The sequence below is a fragment of the Tympanuchus pallidicinctus genome, unplaced genomic scaffold (genome assembly GCF_026119805.1).
Source record: "Tympanuchus pallidicinctus isolate F22 unplaced genomic scaffold, pur_lepc_1.0 scaffold15, whole genome shotgun sequence".
Classification (NCBI taxonomy): Eukaryota; Metazoa; Chordata; class Aves; order Galliformes; family Phasianidae; genus Tympanuchus; species Tympanuchus pallidicinctus.
Window position 1 is genome coordinate 1,960,931 of NW_026294669.1, and position 22,947 is coordinate 1,983,877.

A 22,947-nucleotide genomic window follows, 5' to 3' on the forward strand; every position below is an offset into this window, starting at 1 on the left:
GTGAAAGCATGATGAGAAAGAGAAAAAGGCAGGAAAGAACAATTCCTGTTCAGTATCTGTTTCCATAGAAACACCGAAATTAAGAGAAAGAAAAGGCTCCTAACATCATCCTGTCCATACACCTGCCAGCACAGCAGTGAGCAACAGCCCTGGAGTTTCCTTCAGCACCTCTTTTCCATTAAGGTTTATATTTAGTCAGCTCTCCAAAGCCCACACGGCCACTGCTCTGCTTTCTCTCATATGCAAAGAAGTTATTTATTTCTGCCTGTTAAATCACTGTGGAGTTTGGGTCTGTGTGTAAGGAGTGCCAAATCAAAAGCTTCCCATGGCTTGTATACCTCCTTTCCTTGCACTTTGCTTATTTCTTGGCATTTTATCAGCAGGACTTCTTGTATAGAAGACTTTAAACTTATGAAAAGAAGGCCCTTCTGGAAATTAAGCAGATTTATGCTTTTTTCCTCCCTGATCCCATTGCGTAAGGCAACCAAGGAGAGCACATATTGCTCCTCTGGCCTCAGCAGAGCCAGAGGAGAGCCCAGCAGACCAATGCACAGCTCCAGATGTGCCATAAAAGGGCTGGGCGATGATTTGGGGAGATGCTCTGCCTGACCCCAGCTTCTGAGGTCCAGTCACACCACAGCTGGCAGCTCCAAGGCCCACAAAATATGGTCCACAGCCCCAAAGCCTGCTCACTATGATGGACAGCCCCAAAGGCTGCTCACCATGATGGACAACCCCAAGATTTGCTCACGCCACAGCTGGCAGGCCATACTTTGGGGTCATGCCACCCACTGTTGCCCCCAGGGTGGACCTTCTGTGGGATCTTATCTCAGTCATTGGCTTCCATCCTTTCTGAGTGAGAGATGAGGATTTAAAAAGATTAAGGAGTACGTGCACAAATTGCTGCGGATTAATCCCATGGTAATTTCACAGATGTAATCACAAGGCTGACTTGAGACCTATCCCAAGCACCGCTGTGATTTAATAGGGGAGGACATGCTTCATGTGACCATTCCTCAAGGACACTTCTTGGGCTCCCAGAGAGCAGTGACAGCACCAGACACCCTCACACGCAGCCCTTGCCTCGGGAGCCCACATATATACTTAACTGACAAGACACATAAAAATCACTCACTGAGCAACGTGAGCATGGGAGTTGTTTGGACAGGGTTAGCAGGTTTTGCAGTCCCCAGATGGAGCACAAAGCTCCTCCAAGAATGTGAATATCATCGGGTTTTTTGAGCAAATTAATACAGGCCACGAGCCAAACTGTGTCAACAAGAACACTCGCATACGGGAAGCAATCATGTTGCTGCCCTTTGTCCTAATACACCATCAGAACATTTCCCTTTGCTGCTGATTTCAGAGCCTTAAAACCTTAAAAGGCAGATTACCAGCCTCCTCCTGACACCGAGGCCCAGGACTCTCCGTGGCTATAATACACGTACCCCACGGATGGCTAGGAAGGAGGAATTTCATGTTCTCCTTTCCCTCTCATGTGAACGCTTGGAAATGAAAACACATGCACCAAGAAATCCCCAAAGCATTAATGAAAACTGGATGCTACTTCTTGTTACTTTCTAAATTTGATATATAACAGGAACACTGAAAAATGTGCAAAGGAATGTTCTTCCCCCTCCGCTCAACGCCAACAAGTTTTCTTCTAGTAGTTTGCAATTCTGTCTCTGTTCCATAAAAACACAATAAAAATCACAGTGAGAAATACTAGAAGAGATTGACAGAGTAAAAAAGGAACAAAGTACAAAACTGAAAGCATCAAGGGTAAGCACTTAAGTCTCTTCTTCCTAATCTGCCCAATGATCTTCTCCACTGCTCCGTTTTATTGCCTCTCAGAAGGGTTTTAGCTTTAATATATATTGGAATTGCTAGGGAAAGGAAACATTTTAAATATACAAGCACCCTAACTCTTTCAAGAGAGGTTTCTTAACCTTTAATCCCCGTTCCTCCACCCGCAGGCCATGCAGCATGCACAGCAGAAGGTCAGCAATGTGGACAGAGCAGAGCAGTCTGAGTTCTACCCACATTAATTTTATCCACGCAATCTATGCATAAAACACATCCCTGACTTTTATTGCTGGTAAGGGCTGGTGTGCTCAAATTCAAACCCTCGTAATTATTTAAATGACCTAAGACCTGCATGTGGACAGGCTGAGGAGCATGCAGGCAGCCCTGGCTCAGCTGTACGGAGAGTAGCACTGCTGGCAGACTGTGGGGCTGGATCTCCTCCCCAACACCTCACAGCTCACAAACCTCAGGTCCTCAGCTGATGAGAATTTCTGGGGTCTTTGTCTGAGCGGTTGGTTGTCCATCATCACTCTGCCCTGAGGTCGCCAGCCCCGGAGCTGCTGGCCAGGCTCATTAGGGGCAAGAGCTGTCATGAATGTGATGATAGCTATGGGGTCTGTGTAAGGATGCCTGCCGTGGCACCCTGTCACCGCTGTGCACTGAAACATTTCATCTGTGTTTTTGGATGTTTCCTGTCATGCATTTCAAAAGTAAACATCAGCAGAAAAATCAGTTCCAGACCCTTAAGGCTGGGCAGCTTGATAGCAATGCTTAGCACTTCCACAATAAATATTCAAGAAGTGCTCCAGGGTACAGAGCTTTCATTTCCTCTGCCCTCTCACTCAAGGGATGACAGCCATGGCCACGCAGTGCTGCCCTGCACAAACTATGGACACCTTTTGCACATCATGAAAAAGACCAGAGGGACTGCCAAGCTTAAAGCGAGACTGTCAGGCCATAATGTGGCACAACGAGACAAGCATACACTACAGCCTCCCCATCTCAGTGACCTTTCAATGTAAATTTGTGTTCTCTGTTCCATAATGTCATCCGCTTGTGCCCACCCTTACAAGAAATGTTGCTTTCTCCACAAGTCACTTCACCCCTGACAGATCGCCCAAGGAATGGAATGGATGAGTGAACCAGGAGCACCTGGTGGGAGACAAGAGATGGAGTGGCAGAGCCAAGCGGCTCCTTGCAGCCTGCCACAAAGCTTCTTCCTGATGAAAAACTGAACATAACCAAAAGGAAGAAAGCTTAAAAGCCCTTCCCAAAAGAGAGATTCAGCCCATCTGTTGGTTAACCAGTATGCCATCACCAAGCTCATTTACTCAACTGAATATTTTGCCCCAAAGAATTCTTCTGCTGAGTCTCTCTGCTTTCCCTCAGCAATATGTTGTTGTACAGATTGATCAGAATGGGCTGTGAGTAGCTGCACTGGGTTTGTTCCCAAAGGACACTGGAGATTACTCTCAGCCTAACGTAGTGATGATCTTACCATGATCTAATGGGAGTTCTTTGTCTGTCTTAGGAGAAGCCTTTAATGAGCTCACAGCTCATTGAGTAAATCACCATAGTTGGTGATGAGCAACTTTGAACCACTGTAGGGACATGAAAGAAGGTACAAGCTTGAACATTCGAATACTCGAAGATATGCTTGATGATGCCTCTTGCTAGACACCCAGTTACTGATTTGTGCTCACTGTCAAAAGGAGGCTAGAGTTCAAAAGACAGAATAAAACGTTGGGTCTGCAGAGTGGACCTTAAATAAAACTACACGTTCAAGAAAATCACGTGTGTTGCTGTTTCTCTGGGTCTTGCTCAGCTCATCTACAGATCTTGAACAAATCTTCATTCAGCATCAGCTGATAATTCAGCTGCCGTTACTACATCTACCCCAGCTGAAGAGGTGAATGTCAGTGCTGTGCATCAGCCGTGGCCTTGGCCTCCTTGTGAAGTCATGGCAGCTGCAACTGAAGATTCAGCAGGAAATCAGAAAATACGCATCATGAAGGATGACTTCTAAAGTGGCACAGCAGCTTTGTCCTCACTAGCCGCATTTCTTCTGACCAGTATTCATCCAAGAGGAAAACAGAATCGACTGACAACCTACACCGAGTTGTTGTTGTTTTTTTAATATACTGATGAATAAAACTGCAAAGGGATCCATGCTGAGTAAGAGTTAAGCTCTTCTTTGCAGGTTTAACTTTGAAATGCAGCGTGTGAACCCATAGCATTTTATGGTTTTCATCACATGAGCATTTTCAGCTAACTTTCATTTTCTTTTGATCATCTTACGTGTCTCGTCTGTTCATATCTTAACTTTTGAAGAAGACGTCTGATGTTTTCTTCTGAAGTTCATGTAGGAGAATGAAGAGTCTTTATTTTAGGTTACCTTTAAAAAGGAAGAGGGTTGACACATGCAAAATGTAGCTTTCAGGCATTTGTTTTAGTCATTTCAACAAGAGAAAAGGAATCTGTCAGAGGCAAATTGGTAAGTTGTTTGTTATTCCTAAGATGGTAAAAGAGAATATTAAATCTACCAGTAACGTGATAGGAAAATTAAACAATTTCTTATTTTTTCTAAAGCATAAATAGATGTTGTGTCATGGAGCTAGGCCAAAAATACATTAGCAAAATAGCAAAGTAGGAACAAGGGTTTGGTGACAGAAATATGTAATAGTACCAAAGCAGATTTGTCAGCAGAAGCGTTTTGCTCTAAACAATAAATACGCTCTCAAAGTTAATAGATTTAGCTCTAGATACATTACAAGGTGAAATATAATAGCTTGAACAATTATTCATCCCACTGTCTCTACCTAAGGCTACCCTACAGAAACAATTTTACCCTCTCAGTACCAGATAGCTTTTGGGGGAGCCCAGACAGGGACATCACATGTGGATTCCGTCTCACTTCATGACTCACGTTAAGAAATATCTGTGGAAATGCTGATATATGACATATCTTAATGTCTATTTTTCATTCTCATTGTCACTGAAGCCATTGGAAGGTCTTCTATCAACTTTAATAGGCCCTGAATGTGGGTTAAAAAAAAAACAAAAACAAAACTTTAGAAGTTTTCATGGACTGATGCCTGAAGTTCTGGGCACTACCCATTTCCCTCTATGCAGAACCAAGTCGTGGTTTGCTCATAAAGCACAGGACAAAAGAGCCATGCTTTTAAGCATTCCTGCTATTGTGTGGCAGCAGCATGCTTCATCGTGACTGATTCCCTCGAGCTTCCAGCCAGGAGATTTTGGTTAAGCTCAGTACATTTTTAATAGAAAGGGCCTCCAACCGTCTTGACTTACTTGTCAAAAGAGATACTTTATCACAACATCCATCACACACCCCATCTCCTCAAAGTGGGAAGTTTTGCGATATCTGGTTTTACATACAGCCAGATGTTGGGCTCTTTCATTCACTGCCAGACAGGAACAGGGTCTAATAATTCATAGGCAACACACGATGCTATAAACCTTTTTGCGAGAGATTCTTCGTAACAATGAGGGCTAAAAAGTATGACCCCGTATATTTAAAAAACAATAAATGAGGAATCTCATGGAGTAAGTAGTCCATTAGGGATGGCACCGTGTTTAAGCATGAATTTTAACTTCTCAGGTTTTCTGAGAGAACACTTTCCAGATGGAAAAATATTTACCAAAATAGAAATGCCCTATAAAAGCATGGATTTTGATGCATTTCTGATGGCAACCTGTCTCCTTCCCTGCCACTTAGCACATCTGGCACGCAGGCCCCAAGGCAAGCGCCCAGAGGACCACATTTCAGAGCAGATGAAGGCTGAGGACCATTGTGGCCAAGAGCCAGGGCTTGGAGCCCACCGAGCCCACTGTACTCCCACCAGGAGACCTGTAGGGAGAGCTCTACCTCCTCCTTGGATCTCTCCATCCAAGACCAGGACAGCTGGACTTCGGTTAAGCAGAACAGGACATGTAGTCCTGATGAAAAACTGTCCTTTTCCATGTTCAAGCCCTGCATGGAACAAATCCAGGTTACACAAAGGGCGCTCCAGGCAAAGTAATGGTTTTTCAAAGCTCAGTGTGTCCCTCCTCAATAGAATATTAAAAGCAACAATAAGAACTGAGATGCAGTAACACCCAGCTCAGGTGGGTTTGGATAACCACACATCCCAGTTTAATAGCACTGATAAATGTCTCTCTTTGAAGAAAATATAAGCTGGTAGTGTGCAGAGAGGGGGAGTATGCTGGGGCCATACAGGTTTGCAGCAAAGATCCCTAAGCTGCAGCTGAGTTGGACCCAAGTTGGTTATCGGGGAAATGTTCACTTCCTCCATCTGTTCCCTTCAGAGATGCATTTGGAGCAAGAAAACTGAAGGAGCCACAGAGCAGTGCTCAGAGATAAAGGAGGAAATCCCTTTCAGGTTCATGGAAACAAATCCTGGGGGTGTCTTTCCAAAAAGAAAACAATCCATGCGAAGATTAATCTCGTGCATTTGCACCACTTACTAAAAAGTCATTTTCCCAGAGAGAGTGAACAAATCTCCCAGCCTCGTATCTGGAAATGCCAGAAGAAAAGAGATTGTTCATATAAACACACATTTCCAGGGGAAGTTTACCCTTCCTATAGCCAGAGGATGTTTACTTTTCTAGAAAAAGAGTATGTTAAAACGTTTCTTTCCTTCTACTTCATCACTATTTCATTAGCACTCAGGAACACGCTCCTCATTTCAAACACAGGGCTCAGCAGGGCAAGTGAAGGGCGAGCCACACTTGTATATCCAAAAAAAAAAAAAAAAAAAAAAAGGAAAAGCAGGGAATTAAGCAAATAAACAAAGAGGCTGAATTAGAGCTTAAAGATTAGAAGTTTTCTGCTGTGCAGTGACACACACAGGTGATGCAGAGAGATGGCTGAAGTGCATCAATGCAAAGAGCAGGAGTGCAGGGCTGAGCCTTGCAAGCAGACCCACAGCTCTCCTAACGTCAGGGGCTGCAGGTGGGGACCCTCCACCTCCCCCTGCCCTCATTTATGAAGCACATTGGAGGCACAGGGAATGGGATTGAGACCAAGAGCAGGCTGGCTCTCGGTATGCTCAGTGACGGATTTGCTGCGAGCGGGTTTTAGAGATCAAAAATCAATGTCAATGATCTGAATTGCAGTTTAACAAAGTCCTAATGAAGTTTAATGGATGCCATTAGGTAAATTGCAAGCACCAGCCCCGTTCATTGTTGCACAGAAATGGAGATACTTTACAGCACTTTTTAAGGTTTCTTGTATAAGTACAACAGGAATAAAGAATATCTCATTATTTTTATGAACACTTAACAAGCTTTTGCAGTAGGAAGATAAGCGTCTACAACAAAAACATCACTGCTCTCACAGTCAGGTATGTTCTGCTGCCTCCAGATGAATTACACCCCGTTAAGCACAAGGTGCACTGGGCCATGTAAGCAGCAAGGACCCACAGAAAGGATGAAGCCCTGGCTGTGGGAAAGCAGGCAAAAGAATCATAGAATCCTAGAATGGCCTGGGATGAAAAGGAGCACATTGCTCACCCAGTTGCAACCCCCTGCTGTGTGCAGGTCACCAACCAGCAGCCCAGGCTGCCCAGAGCCACCTCCAGCCTGGCCTTGAATGCCTGCAGGGATGGAGCATCCACAGCCTCCTTGGGCAACCTGTTCCAGTGCATTATCACCCTCTGCAAAAAACACAAGCTGCAACTCTACAGCTCATGGAAAAATTCCGATAGGCTCTGTTTGAACAGGATTAAAAATATTTAACCTTCCAACTAATGAATAAAGATGAGGATGGAGAGGTATTGATTGCAGTCCTGTTGCTCCAAAAAGTGAGAACAGATGGTCTCACAGCTGGGCTTTATGTATCAACATACGCATTTCAGAAATAGTACAGAAATGGACGTTCTTGTAACTCAAGGCAGCACACAGTGGCAGCAGTATCACGGAGCCAAGCAGACTCTGAAGCCACCACACCCAGCCATAGCCATGCAGGTGCTGGCTGGCTCACAGATGCTAAAGTGGCTGGGAGCATTTGATGTTTGTGTGAGAAGTCTGTTGATTTTCATGAGAACAGATGCACCTGAAGACAGGAAATGCAGTATTTCCATTCTGGATGTATGGAAGACTCCAGCCCAACCCCAGCAATGCAGACCTTCAAGGATGGTGTTTCCTCATTTTCCCTGGGCCCTGGAAAGGGTAAGAAGAGCTGAAGATTCATCCTTGGTTTGCCTTAGCTGCCAAAACTTCTTTTTGGAGGCATTTCTGACTCCTCTGCTTGCAGATCAGGAAATCCAGCAGGTTTGGAGATGGTGAACATCAGCCAGAGCTTAGAGTTTGGGTTTTGGGCAGAGCAGAGCACTGACTGGGAAGTTTCCCCTGGTATGCCTCCTGCTAGAACTCTTTCCCAGGCCACATCCTGTCCAAACCACCAAGAAGCCACTGTCACCAAGGAGGAGGCTGAGAAGGAACAAGACCATCTCAGGAACACAGCGTGGAAAGCCAGGCTGTGCACTGCAGGTTTTACCAATAAACCTGCTCCAGGTTCCTGGGCAGGCTGAGATTCTCCTGTCTTCATAGAAAGAATAAGTGATCAGTCAATAGAACGTACGTGTATTTTTTCACACACACACGCACAAAAAATTAAACTGAGGATTTAGGTATCATCATGTATGCATTCCTTTTTCTCTCTCAAACTGAGGAGAGTAATCTCCGAGGGAAGAATTTAATCAAAGCCAGCTGCTAATTACTTTCCTGACACCAGGGAAGAAGAATGTTGGCCTCCAAAAGATCTGGGAGATTTTCATGATTAATATTTGATAAATCTGTAATTGGATCGTTTGATTTTGTAGTCTCCTTTGAATAGAGGTAGAAACTTTATTGAAATTAATGTTTATGAATTCAGGCCACAAACTTCGGGGTATGATAACTCATTGATTGATTGGAGTATCTTGAAGTGCTAACCCTGGAGAGAGGAAAAATGGGGATTGCTTGAGGACAAGTCAATACAGACTGAAAGTAATCCAGAATGCTTTCCTATTAGACAAAATAAACGGCATTCTGCAAATACTTAAAGTTATGTTTCTCTAGGATTTCTTTCCCTGAAGTTCAGATTCAGCATGAATATTTAATTTAGACACAAATGAGAACTAAGTGTGCTAGCTTTGAATTTATAGCTGGGAAGCTTGCAAGAGTGAGCAAATGTTCCCATGAAAAAAATCCAAAACATGAAAACTGCAATGCTGTACATCTCTGGTGCAAAACATAGCCTGTGATTGAATTCTGTCATGCTCCTAAAAAAGAAAGGAGAAGTTTATTAAAGTAAGAACATTGTAGGGCTAAATATTATTTATTATTACTGTTAGCAAGAAAAAATACTTTCTTGCTCTTATTTTTATCTATTATGTATTCAAACCTTTAGAACTGGTTTATGCTAGCAACCCAGCGGCAAAGCAAAAACAAATATTGCCCAGAAAGATGTTTTATAACACATGAAATCACAACAGAGCAAATTAAGCTGCGATTTGAACACTCAATCTTCTATTTTGAAGGTGAGAGATTAAATTTCCCTTCCCTTAACCAACATCACTGCTTTGAAAAGACAGCAAAGAAGTGGCAAAAAATAAGAAAGAAGGGTCTTAATCTTCGTATTCCAGTGTGGCTTGCGTGTTTTCCCACTCCTGCAGAAGCAAACAGCGACACAGCTCTTTTATATCAGCTTTAAAGGAGGTCGGGTTTGGGGCTCCTCTCCCCTGACATTTTTAATTCAGTATTTAAATTGTTCCATTAGCATGCACAGCAGTTTCCACGTACGCAAGTAGAGAGGCTTGTGCCTCAAAGAACTCATGATCTAAATTAAATCGCAGTCCTGGAAAAAGGATGAAAAAGGCACCTGAAAACAAAATACCGAGTTTTCAGCTGGCTACAAAGCTCTCCTCCTTTCCAGGGGAGATTTATGGGAAGGTAAGATACTGGGCAAAGCAAATGGGCTGAACTTGGACATAAAGGCAGGGGGCTGCACATAGAATCACAGCATGGCCTGGGTTGCACAGGAGCACAGTGCTCACCCAGTTCCAACCCCCTGCTGTGTGCAGGTCACCAACCAGCAGCCCAGGCTGCCCAGAGCCACATCCAGCCTGGCCTTGAATGCCTGCAGGGATGGGGCATCCACAGCCTCCTTGGGTAACCTGTGCCAGTGCCTCACCACCCTCTGGGTGGAAACACGAAGCAAGGAGGGAAAAACAAACAACAGCACACCTCTGGCTCTCTTTAGAAGGGCTTTATTCCTATTTCATACACCACATCTTTGCAGAGGCCATCCCTCTGCCCACAGTTTTTCCAGCAAAACGCCCGTTTCTGCTCAGCATCAGCCCCTCAGCTCCCCGCGCCGCACTGCTGCCCCCTACCGCACCGACGTGGCATTGCGTACCCCCGCACAGCCCTACGTGCCCCACTCGGGCCAGGCCCTCTCCTATGGGAGTCCAGCCCCGACCAATCGATTGCCGGCCCGCTCGCCGCGCCGCCCTATCCCCGCTTCAAACACCCGCCCCACCGCTGATCGATGGCTCAGCGAGCGGCTGCTCAGGTCTGGCGGCCGAGGGGGTGCGGGCGGGGCGGGAGCGGCTTCCGCCATTTTGTAGGAAGCGCGGTGTGGGGCTGCTGTCAGCTCCCGCTGTGCCGAGCCGTGTGAGGGGGGAGCGGGGGGCAGACCTGAGAGGGGAGCGGCCCGGTGCCGACTGGTCTGTGCAGGGCCTCAGAGGACGCTGCGTTCGCTTCTCTTGCAGGGGGGAGCCGGAGCGCTGGGCGAGGGGCTGCCGAGAGTCTGCCATGGCCAACGTGAGTAAGCCGGGCCCGGTGCGGGGTTGCGGCCCTGGTTGCGGGCCTTGGTCGTACCCCGCTGCGTCTTACTGCAGGGCGATGGGATCGTCCTCCTCCTTCCAGCTGAGTCTCCGAACTGCTGCGGTTCAGTTGGAGTGAGGGCGGAGGCGCGCCCGGTTCTGGTTTTAAAGCCGTGAGTTAAAGCGAAGTGCTCGAGTTCAGGCTGAGGGGCAGCAGCCGTCGCTGGCCTCGTTCTGCCACGCAGGCCGCTGTAGAACCTTGATCTCGGGGTGTTTTTCAGTGGTGCAATATCAGGCGTGTAAATATTTGCAGAGCTGGGCAGAATCCACGCGGCTGTGTCACAGTGCTGTGTCCAGCTGGGTCCCTTCCAACTTGGGATGTCCCATCGCGCTCCGTGTGTGCGATGCCAGCATCTCCCTGTGGGGTGAATCAGCGTTAACACAACTGTTACTCTTGTTACAGATGTGCATCAGGAAAGTCATCCGTGTTTTTTTGAAGTATAAAAAAATAGGTTAGATTTGACAGTTTTATCATGGCACTTGCATATTTCTTATTTAAGAAACAAACACAAGTAACAGTTGCTGTGTGCACTGCTGAAGATACAATCATAGAGCGAATCATAGAATGACAGAATGGTCTGGGTTGAAAAGGACCACGTTGCTCATCAGTTCCAACCCCCTGCTATGTGCAGGTCGCCAACCAGCAGCCCAGGCTGCCCAGAGCCACATCCAGCCTGGCCTTGAATGCCTGCAGGGATGGGGCATCCACAGCCTCCTTGGGCAGCCTGTTCCTCTCGTTGAGTTTCAGAGCTGCTCGTCACCTTGAAGCACTAATGGCTCTTCGGAGCTCCTTTTTTAAGGCTGTTTGCATGTAGAGGGAGATAGTATTGCATCATTTTCTGTTTGCCACCTGACTGAATCAGCTTCTGATAGCAATTAATAGTTATGTAGATGGCATAAGGCCGTGGCGTAAAGCAGATTTGCTGGTGTATCTCAAGACAGCAGAATTCATAAAGGTTTTATGGCTCGTTGGCAGCTTGCCCAGGGTGCTGAACTAATCTGTTTGCAGTAATGCTTGTTTATAAATACGTGAATGTGCTGAGTTTGCGAATCTAACATGGATTGCACCAGCTTAAGTTTTGCACATGTTAAATATTTATGGATTTCAAGTGCAAAATACAGAAGTAGAAATTACCATACCCACCTGTTTTGGTATGCATGTCTCCCTGCATCCTTTGGAGCTGTTGATATGTGTGCTTTGCTGCCAAAGAAGAGTGTGTATGCACATATGTGTGCTTTGAGAGGAAAGACACAAGATCTATCTGTAGTGTTATCTGGTGTCCCCTCAAGCCTTTTAAGAAGTGTGAGTATGGGCCAGCTGATGTTTGTGCTAGTTTTCAGGGCAGAGGTCTTAGAAAACTATTACTAGAAAAAGAGGAAAAAAAATAATATATTTTTAAATTGCTATGTTACAAAAATAATTGCTGATAGTTAACTTACGGTTTTAATTATGGAGTGAGGTTTCATGATATACAGAATTGTACGTGAACTAGTAATTTTGTTAGCAGTATATAATACTTGCTTTTGTTTTTGTCTTCTCAGGTGCTCTGTAACAGAGCAAGATTGGTCACCTACCTACCAGGGTTTTATTCCTTAGTCAAAAGAGTTGTAAATCCCAAGGCTTTTTCTACAGCAGGTTCCTCTGGCTCAGACGAGCCTCATGTTGCTGCTACACCTCCTGACTTATGTAAGAGCAAGCAAATTCATTTTCTTTCAATTGATGTGCTATCAGAATTGTACACTCCATATCAAACTAGGAATTCTGAAGTGTGTTTCTATTGTGGCAGGACACTTACCTGTGTTCTGGTTGCCTTGGTTTTGTGACTGTGAGCGAATAAAAATATTTGAGCTTTTCTTTTTTTCTTTTTCTTTTTTTTTTTTTTTCTAAATTTCCTGTTAAATAACACAAGGACTAAAGCAAAGCCTTGACTTTTACAGGTCCAAGAACCGTATGGCCCGATGAAGTGATGGGTCCATTTGGTCCTCAGGACCAGAGATTCCAGTTGCCTGGTAATATTGGTTTTGACTGTCACCTAAATGGTACTGCTGCCCAGAGGAAAAGCCAAGCCTCAAAAAGTCTGCCTGATATATTAGCAGAACCTTCACCAAATGAAAGGCATGAATTTGTAATGGCACAATACATAAATGAATTTCAGGTAAGAACAGATTCTGTGATACAACCTTCTGTGCAAAGCTGATGTTTCTTGTCCAAGAGAAACACAGTCATTGTGTCTTCCTTCTGTAAAAAGATATTCCTGATGTTCCAGGTGGCTTTAAAAGATGTGCTTCAGGTGAGGTAAGGAAGCCTGTGTAGAACCTCGTGACTTCTGTGGTTGTATGAAAACTTCTGTATCAAAATGTACTGCTTGCAAAGTCTCACCACCTTTTATCAAATAAGAGTGGTAGTTCCTTACTTAAGTATTTCATCTAATGTATTTGGCCTTGCTTAGATTAGAGTGTACTCAAACCTGCCTGTTTGGTTCTGACTCCAGTGGAATTCAGATGTGAGAAGCAGACCAATGTAGCTCAACCTCAGGTCTCAGTGTGAGAATACATTTTGGCAATGGCAAAGCTTGCAGCCAGTCAGATGCCATGTTAATGACAGGCAGGTTGTTAATTGCTAGTTTGACTTGCGTGGTCAGACTGTCTCAACAAATGTTTATTGCTACTAGCTGCTGACTCAGCTTTCCAATCTCTGAGTTCTTGACATGTTCAAACTTCAGAAGTCAGCTAGTAAATCTCTGTTGTGAAAATGCTGTGTAGTGTTTTCTTTTTAAATGTAACGTATTCCAAACTGCTGAGAAAACGTAAGCTTCTGGTGAGTTCCCAAAAGTCTGTTTTCAGTGTGTATGAATCATAACTTCAGTTGAAAGACCAACAAAAAAAACCCAACAAACACCTAGCCTTTGGTTTACTTAACAGAAACCAGGTGCACTGATGGCACGTCTGCATTCTAGAAAGATTACTTGTATAATGAAGTCATCAGTGCACCTGCTGCTGACCAGATGGAATGGAGAAACTGGAAAGGTTTCACAACTGTTATTCAGAAGGCAGTTAACAAGAATCAGCTTGTTTAATACCAGTGTTGCTCAGGAATTCATGAGCAGTGCTTAGCTAGTGGAAATGCTGAACTGCTTCTAGAGAAGACCCAGATCTGGATTGAGTACAAAATCCTCCCATGGCTTGCTACAGCAGGCAGGAGAAAAACTTGGTGCTGCTGAAGCTCAAGGTCCTGTGCTTGAACAGTCAGAGGAGTATTGTTTGCATAAAACTAATATAAATGAGCCTGGCAGCCCATTAATATGGAAATATAGTATAGCTCTTTGGAAAATGGCTGTAGCCCCTTAATTATAGTGTAGGTGGCAAGTGTGTGTACTATGAGTTGTCTTTAGCTGGATAGAATGGGAGCTGAAGACAAGAAATAGAAATCAGCCATTACATTACCATTCTCAGTAAGGGAAGCAGCCAGTGATTAGGAAGAAATGATTTAGCATCATAACTGCATGGTTTGCCAGGCTCGAAGTACCAGCTGCTCTGTCCCAATGACTTTACAATCATAATGCAAAATACATGTGGAAATGTATGTATTGAAGTGCTTCTAATATCTGTTGTTGGTGTACATGTTTGGTTCTTTTTTTTCCTACCACTGTTGATTTATAGAATAAAAAAAGTCAGCTATGCTGTGTGTTCAGGGAAATCGTTTCTTCTAGGGTGAACTTGCAGTTACAAACTGGTGTTAGGTGGGACTCAGCACTTCAGTCTCAAGCTGCTGCATTTTCTTGAATATTAAGGCAAAGTTATAGCTACTAAATCTGTGCATAAGGATTCTGCACCCATGTTCCATAGCTGCCAGCTTTGGATAGTAACTGTTTTCAGTACTTTCTTAAGGACATTAGAAGCTTAGATTCTGTGTATCTGACTTACAGTGCTGGGTGTTTAATGTACCCTCAAGAATAAGGTGTTTTTTTAGAAACTACAGGAAATAAGATTGGTATTGCAAACCAGTTTGTTATTTCAAGATACCACAGCTCTGTTTTGCAGGCTGCAATTTTAGCTATAGCTGAAATTACTGGAAGCTCAGAGCTGTTGAGCTGTTGTGTAGCTTCCAGGTTTTACTCTGGCTCAGGTGATGTGCACATGTCTGAAATCTGTCAATTGCTTTTGTATCAAATGCTTGCAGGCTGTTGCTTCAAATGGATCTTTTTCAAAAGTTTCCCTCTTGATTAAGGTTTTGGATAGTGCTGTTAGAAGAAAATGCAGAATTTCTGTTCAGATAATGGGCTAACTTTAATATGTAAAGTTGGAACAAGTTGTAAGTGATAGCAAATCATCTTTCTGTGAGACTTGTGGAGTAGGCATACTAAAAATATAGACTAGTATGCCACTATGTGATGATATTCCTGTTGTATATTAAAGAGCAGGAAAGTTAATTATTTTTTTTTTCCCTCAGGGTTCTGATGTTCCACAGAAACAGCAAGTAAATAATGCTGAAATGTATTTTGAAAATGCAAAAGTGGAATGTGCAGTACAAGCTTGTCCTGAGCTGCTACGGAAAGGTATAAAGAAGGTTAACTTTCTTGGATGATTTCTATACAGAGAACAAACTTCTTTAAAAGTAAGAATATGTCAGTAAGGGCTTTGGTGAAATGGACCTTGCAGAATGTATCACAGAATAAGGAAGTCCAAAGTTTGTATTTCACAAAAGAAAAGGGTGTGTAAAATGAATGCTGGATTTTTGCTGTTGATGCTTTGAGTTTCATACAGAACTTAGTGCTGTGCTGTGGTAAATGATGTAGGAAGAGAATCTTGATGGTTTGGGCCCTTTCTGTGAATACTGCTCTGTCCTAAGAGCAGTCAAAAGCAGATCTGGGATTTTTCCACTGAAAGGTTTAAAGTAAAAAATGAATGTGTGTGAAATTTTCTGGCTTAACCAGAAAACCTCATGCAGAGAACTGGAGTTCCTTCACTTCAAAGTTCTGATAATTACTGATGATACTGATTTGCTAATAATTTGAATTAGGTTTGGTAATTTATCCAAAACTGAAAAATGTTCAAGAGCAAGCCATAAAATACTTGTTTCACTTTTAGACTTCGAATCCATGTTTCCAGAAGTGAATGCCAACCATTTAACAGTACTGACTGTTACCCAGAAGACTAAAAATGACATGACTGTATGGAGTCAAGAAGTGGAAGATGAGAGAGAAATGCTGTTAGAAAATGTGAGTAGTTGACACAGGTGTCATTTTACCTTTGCAGATTAATCTTCTGTGTATTATATGTATATCCTGCTTAGCTTGCAGCTCTGGTAGGAATATACATTATTGCACCTTTGAGCTAATCCTGTCTGCTGTCTGATTAAATAGAGACAACTTCTTTTTTTCAAACTCCATTATATTATTATTCCACTTGAAATTTCTCACAAAACAATTGAATTCTTTATAGCAGGTAGAGTCAACTGTGTATGTTGTGGAGTGGTAAAGCAATACATCAAGCATCTGTTGTTGTCTCAAAGGACAGCAAGTATTTTCTCACCTTTCTCCCACTTTAGTACACTGTGTTTTGTAGCATTTTTCTGCTTTTCTCTTTTTTGGTGGTGGTGTAATTAAAATTCAAGCATGGACTTCATGCATCCTCACTTACACAGGTGGTTGCTCAGTTTCCTCGTTCTGGTAACAGATACATCTTTTAGTCTGGGTATCAGTAACAGTGAATCAAATGCTAACCAGCCTCGTGAATGCTGTCTTGATGCCCTCTTGCCACTAGATGCCTCTCTGAAAATAGCTTTGCTTCTCATTCTAAAGATTGTTTTGTACCTGCTCCAGCAGGTGTCACTGTTTGCCACTGCTGGCATTTCTTTTTCCTGGCACCTTAAAAACCAGCATTTTCATGTGTTACTTGTAATTTAAAAAAAAATATATATATATTTAAAAAAAAAAAAAAAAAAGTGATAGGATTTTCATCTATGTGCTGAGGGTCAGATTCAGGTTTTAATGCCCTTTACAGCTTCATAAATTGCAGGTGTATTCTGTAGAGAGCACTGTTTGGGTTACCACTAAAAGAAACAAGCAGTCTGCAGTATCAACACAAAAATTACACACAAATTAAAATTCCCTTCATTTTAGTATGGTGTTCTCTTTGAATTATGTATGGTCTGTTGATCTTTGGCATTGTAATCTGGTCTAATTATATGTTAATTGGCATCTTTCTTCCTTGTGCACCTCCCTGTCAAGTCTAATATAGTCACTGTAGGAGTTCTGGGATGTTAACTGTAACCTCCTGGCCTAAAGGTTACTAACAGCAAGGTCACAGGAAAATGGTCTGTTTGTTTGCTTCATAAATGGTTAGAAGTTGCATTAAAGATACTAATTTAATGTGAGAGACTTGTGTTGAAGTAATGAGGATTATTTACAGCCAGGTCTGAGCATTTACAGTGGTGAATGTCAAGTGGTTACTAACACTGCTCTAAGAGTTTGCAGTGGGTTTGTTACGCTGCATCTTTTGATCTAGTGTTGTATCAGAAATGTAATGCCTTAAATGCTGTCTTCAGATGGTTTGCTTGTGTTTAGGGCTAATCTTCAGAGCCATCAGACCTCAAGGTGTAGATCTGGTTACTATAAAGGATAAACCTCCTTGTTTTGGGCCTCTTAGAGGATGAGGCTGACTGAAAATAATACTCTTTGTACCTCAAACTTGTCAGGCAACAAAATGAGAGTAAATAAAGTGTTAATTTATTCTGAAGTTAGAGGTATGTCTTTTTATGAGATTAGGAAAACTCCGTTGTGTTTCAAGGAAGCTACATGAATTCTATATCTTCTTTTCTCCAGATCAGTGCGTTTAGCTGTTCAGATTCTTGTATCTGGATGTGCTTTCCTCAGTGCATGGGCAGTTCTAGAGTCATCATGTATCTTGAGGCTTTGGGGGGAGGGTTCTCATTCACCTTTGCAGACTTCTTGAGAAGTTACTCTGTGAATTCCTGTCCTCACATGGATTGGAAACTGCTGATCTAGGTGATTAAAAGCACATAGCTGAGGTCTTGTGTTCTTGTTCATTTATCTGTGCAAAAATATGCTGTGTAATCTATAGCTGATGTAATTTTCTTGTGCCTTGTGTTGTAATGTCAGCTTTAAGTTTAGGTGCTTGATTGCTATAAAAATGTAGTGATTTCTGTAAGGTGTTTCTCCAAAGGGAGGTTTGTGGTGAGGCATTAGAGAATAGGGAACTTCTTGGTACGTTACTTAATATATATTTTCATAAACATCAGCTGGTATCCTCTGTTGTAAATAAACCAACTTCGATTGTCTAATAGTGAAAGTGTTGTTCATCCTGACCAAGAATCAAATACTACAAGAGAATTGGTGTAGACTGGTGTAAAAAGGAAGAAAAAAAACCCCAACAAACAAGTACTTAAACTGTTTGCTGTCATGATGCTGAACTAAAACATTCTGCAAAGATCATTTGCAGTTGTGTGTTCGTGCTGCCAGCACTGTGTTGGTATTTTCCTGCTAACTAAGAGCAGATCTAATAGCAAAACTGTATTTTTGTATAAATATATAGTGCCATGTTTGGACTATGTGGAGTTCAGGTGAGATTTTTTTATTCTGTTGAAGTAATACTTGGCTTCTTGGAGAGGGTAACAAGTATGACTGCAATCTGCATGAATAATCAGAGTAATTACACAAGCTGGTAATACATTACTGACTGGCACAAGGAACACTTAAAAACCTTGTATGGTTGGACTAATTTAATATATGCCATTAATTTTAATTGCCTTAATATTCTTAATATTTTTGCTGAAAGTGTACCAAATTTCTCATTTACTAGCAGAGAACAAGAATTCATTTTCACTATGCAGTATTCATATTCATATAGATTCGTGTTCAGTACATTTTGTGTGATCCATGTCTATCTATCTACATATCTGTCTGGATATAAAACAGTTCTGATCTCCTTCCTTATTTATGTTTCTTTTAAGTTCATTAATGGTGCCAAGGAAATCTGCTATGCAATCTGTTCTGAAGGCTATTGGGCTGACTTCATTGATCCCTCCTCAGGACTGGCAGTAAGTTATGTGCTGTGTGGAACCCTACTGTCTGAACTCACAGTGGTACTGGAATTCTTCTGTATGGGTTAAATCCACCTTTTTCATGTTGCCACAAAGCTGTTGCCATAGGATAATTCCTTTTATAAATTAGGAAGATAGGTTATGACCCTTCATGTACTGTGTCACTTACTGCAGCTGGCACTTCAGAGAACATTATTTAGCAATGAGGTTTTTAGAGAGTTGTAGGAATTTGATGCCTAAAAATCTGTCACTGTGCAGTAAGCTGCTTTTGCCTTCCTGAAGGTCTTTTGGTTATCCATAAATAAGCCTGTTTGTGTAGATTAGTACTTTAAGAAAAAAAAAAACAAAAACAACCAAAACAGTTTGCATAAGTTAATGATGTGTGTTATATAGGGAAAATGAATAGCTTGTTCCAATTAAATGGCCTGGAATTCATTATCAGATTACAGATGTCACACAGAGGGTGGTGAGGCACTGGCACAGGTTGCCCAAGGAGGCTGTGGATGCCCCATCCCTGCAGGCATTCAAGGCCAGGCTGGATGTGGCTCTGGGCAGCCTGGGCTGTTGGCTGGCCACCCTGCACACAGCAGGGGGTTGGAACTGGGTGAGCATTGTGCTCCTTTGCAACCCAGGCCATTCTGTGATTACATGAGGAGCTGGCAGTTTCTTAGCAAGACATCATTGAAATGTGACAGCATCTTAAAAGTTACAATAGAGTTGAGTTTCTATCAAAGCACGTGCACATGCATTTTTGTTTGAGAACTTATTCTTGAAACAGTCAAATACCTGAACATACTCATAGCAAAGCTCATCTTAGTGAGTTTACATCTAAAAACACTGTGAAAGGCAGTGACCTGCTGTGTCAGCAGAGCCAAGTAGGCTTAATAGGACTTGTTTGTAAGCTAAGAAGGCGGTTGAAGGGTTTCAATGAGAATTCAACACATTCAAGCAGTAGTTACAGATTAATAAAAGCAGGATATTGTCTTTGGGTTCCAGTTCAGTAGCACCATCCTTACCCACCACCTATCCATCAGCAGTGGGCTTCTGTCAGATACTTCTTCTTCTGAGATAAAGCAACTGTAGTATCCTGTTCGAATTGACACTGATTTTACTGTTAAGAGTCTTGATAGTGATTCACTCAAAAGGCACATGTCTTAATTTTGCTGTTTTATAGGTTTCTTAATGTCTGAAGAAGCAGCAGAATTTTTTGAAAACACTTAAGGTGTTTTGTGTGTCTGACTTATTAGACAATCAGACATGCTGATGTGCCCTCAGCCCTCTGTCTGTCTTAAAGGTATCATAAACCCTTAAGTATAGGTTACCAGTACAGGCAGGGGTGCTCTGTCTGTAGAAGTCTCAAGCCAAACTGCACGTACAACTTCTTCCAACAGATGCAGATGGTATTTCTGGATTTCCTTTTCTTGTTGTCTTTTCCTTTTGTGTTTAAAACGGGGTAATTTTGACACCTACTAAAACTTGACTGTGTTGTTACCGATCTGTTAACCCTCATCTGTTCAAAACAGTGATAGGAAAAATCTCTCTTCTTTTCCACCTAGTTTTTTGGACCTTACACAAACAACACTCTGTTTGAGACAGATGAACGCTACCGCCACTTTGGATTCTCTGTCGATGACCTTGGCTGCTGCAAAGTTATTCGTCATAACATCTGGGGTACTCATGTTGTTGTAGGAAGCATTTTCACTAACGCTGAACCTGACAGCCCTATCATGAGAAAACTAAGTGGGAACTAACAGGGTTTTGCAGGTCCGTGTGACTTTGGCATTCTTTGCCTTGGTGATTCTTCGTAAGCGTTGTCAGAAAGTACCACGCTTGAAACAGTTTTAGATAATAAAGTATCTGCTATTTATTTTAGTCTCACGACTATGCTCATCACATGTGATTTGGAATGTTATTTGATGCTGTTTTAACAGGTACTTGTATGTGCCATGGGAATTTTAAGCTGTGAGTTTCCCTCGTCTTTGAGTTCAAACTCAGTTGGCTGAGTACCCAGCTCTGCATAGCCTCTTACCATTATCAGCTGTTCTGTCATTTGGTATCTGACAAATCTGTGTTCTTTGCATTTAAAAACCTTGATGCAAGTGAATTTTCTAGAAATTATGACTACTTACTGCAGTGAATTAGTGGGGTCAGGAGCAAGTAATAGTACCATTCTCTCGTAATATAAAACTTAATGAAGGCTGCAGCAGTGAATACTGGGCTAATTAATTGCTCATGCAGTGCTCTAAAAAGAGTAAGTTAAGCTTTTAGGAATCTTTGCCTGCAAGTAGTACTGCTTTAGAGAAGTGCTGATGTCACTGCTACATCCAGAGACTCAGTGAGAAGCCTTAACTCTAGAATCAGTCATCTCTTTGTGTTTCTGTCTTCATGTTGCTTGTGATTTTATTTTCTCAGTGTTAGCTAAATATATTGAACTATTTTATATCTGTAAATGTAATTTAAACTTGCTTTTGGAATTTTTTAAGGTCATCAAATACATTGATGTGGGCTAAAGAAAAAGATAACAGGGCAATGCTTGGATACCCTCACTGTTTTTTCTTTTACTTTAATGCAACTGAGATTTATCTCTGGAATTTCAAAATGCCTCAGCAAAAGGCAATTATGATCAATTGCTGTAATTACAATCAATTATAGAAAACATTTCAGCAGGAAGGCTTCAGTAAAGAAGTCAGTCTCTTCAGACAACATAAAAACTTTCAAATCAATTGAGGTTACTGGAGAAACAGTGAGGAAAATTCAAGACATCTGAAATCTCAAAAGCTGTCAGCTGCCTCACTACAGAAGCTAGGTAATTAATGTTGCTGCATTCACTTTTTAGGACTGTTTGGCAATATACCACAGCTGTAGCTGTTTATGCAACAATAGAAATCTTTCAGTCTTGACTCAGTCAAAATTAAATGGATCCTTTGTCTGGATGATGGCTGCCAAGATGATGTGTTCAGAGGTTTAGCTTCCTTTCAGATAGCTTGGGATTTTTAATAATCATTTTTTTCCCCAGTATTAATAATTAGACTTAGCACATATTCTAGGCTTGTGTACTGTTTCTGTTCCTTATTCAGGTTCAGTTTGCCAGTTCAGTAAGCCAGTTTGTCACCAAAGTCCTTCTGCTGGCTTTATTTAGTAGGCTTAGAACCAGACCCTAACCAAGTGCCTGTGTCTGGCCTTGTTAATGACTGCCTGATTGCAGAGGTGCAGTTGAGGAGGGCTCTCCCTGCTGAAGTAATGACAATTGCCTTTCCATTCTCACCCTGGCAAACCAGCCATTCAGTTTGTGTTGCCATCATCACCATTGTTGGCTCCAGCCTATATGCATTCCAAGGCTGAAGTGTGTGGCTGTTGAGGCAGGATTTGCTCACTGCATTGTCGTGGAATCTGCCATGTTTCTAGAACATGAGCTCTTCACCTCCTGTGTGCTGGCTAAGAAAGTTGTAATATTCAAAGTCTGCTTTATTTTTTGGCCTTGTTGTTGAAAGGATTTAAAAAATACTGAAGGAGTTGCAGAGTATCCTTGTACAGAACCAACTGAAGCATAATTCTTTTGCAGAGTACGTGTTACCTCATTTGATGATGGAGAGTTGCTGTCCCAGTGCACAGCACCATTGTAGACAACTTAGCTGGATAAATACTAGAAAACTTCTGTGAAATGCTTCACATAGTTTAACTATGCTGAAGGCTCTTGGTGCTCTTTGTTTTCTTCCAGTGACTTTGTTGTACCTGCCTTTCTATATATTTTTTTTAATTGAGGTGTATTTTCAGGCAGCTGTCCAAATTAAACTTGAGACACCAGTTTCTGAGTTCATACCCTGTAAAGTTTCATGCTGGAAAAAGTGGGATTTTTTGGTTGCTTTATTTCTTTTTTTTATTAACTTTTCAAATGGCTTTGACCCAAGGCAAAAAAACTCACTGAAAATAGTGGGGATTCTGCCTTGACATCACTGATAGTATTTCATGCTAGAAGTTGAGGGGAGATATTTTGTGGTATTTTTCTAACTAACATTTCCTTGTACATAAAAGCTTACTAAAACTCTCAAAAGAGGCTAGAACTATTCAGTTCTGTTCCCTTTCATCAGAAGGGATTTATTGTACATTAATTTGCTACTGTGAAATAAAGGTTTTGGAATACAGTGTGATGAGCTGTACTTCTGCTAATAAAAAAAGCATCAAATGAAA

The 22,947-nt window shown here is 42.1% G+C and overlaps 1 protein-coding gene across 1 annotated transcript; it reads left to right on the forward strand.

The window, feature by feature from the left end:
- Positions 1-10,442: 10,442 nt before the first annotated feature.
- Positions 10,443-22,947, forward strand: MMADHC (metabolism of cobalamin associated D). The gene is made up of 7 exons (XM_052675757.1): positions 10,443-10,635; positions 12,240-12,384; positions 12,636-12,853; positions 15,148-15,253; positions 15,786-15,916; positions 18,670-18,756; positions 20,316-22,947. The coding sequence occupies exons 1-7, from the start codon at positions 10,627-10,629 to the stop codon at positions 20,508-20,510; spliced, it is 891 nt and encodes a 296-aa protein (XP_052531717.1). The 5' UTR covers positions 10,443-10,626; the 3' UTR covers positions 20,511-22,947.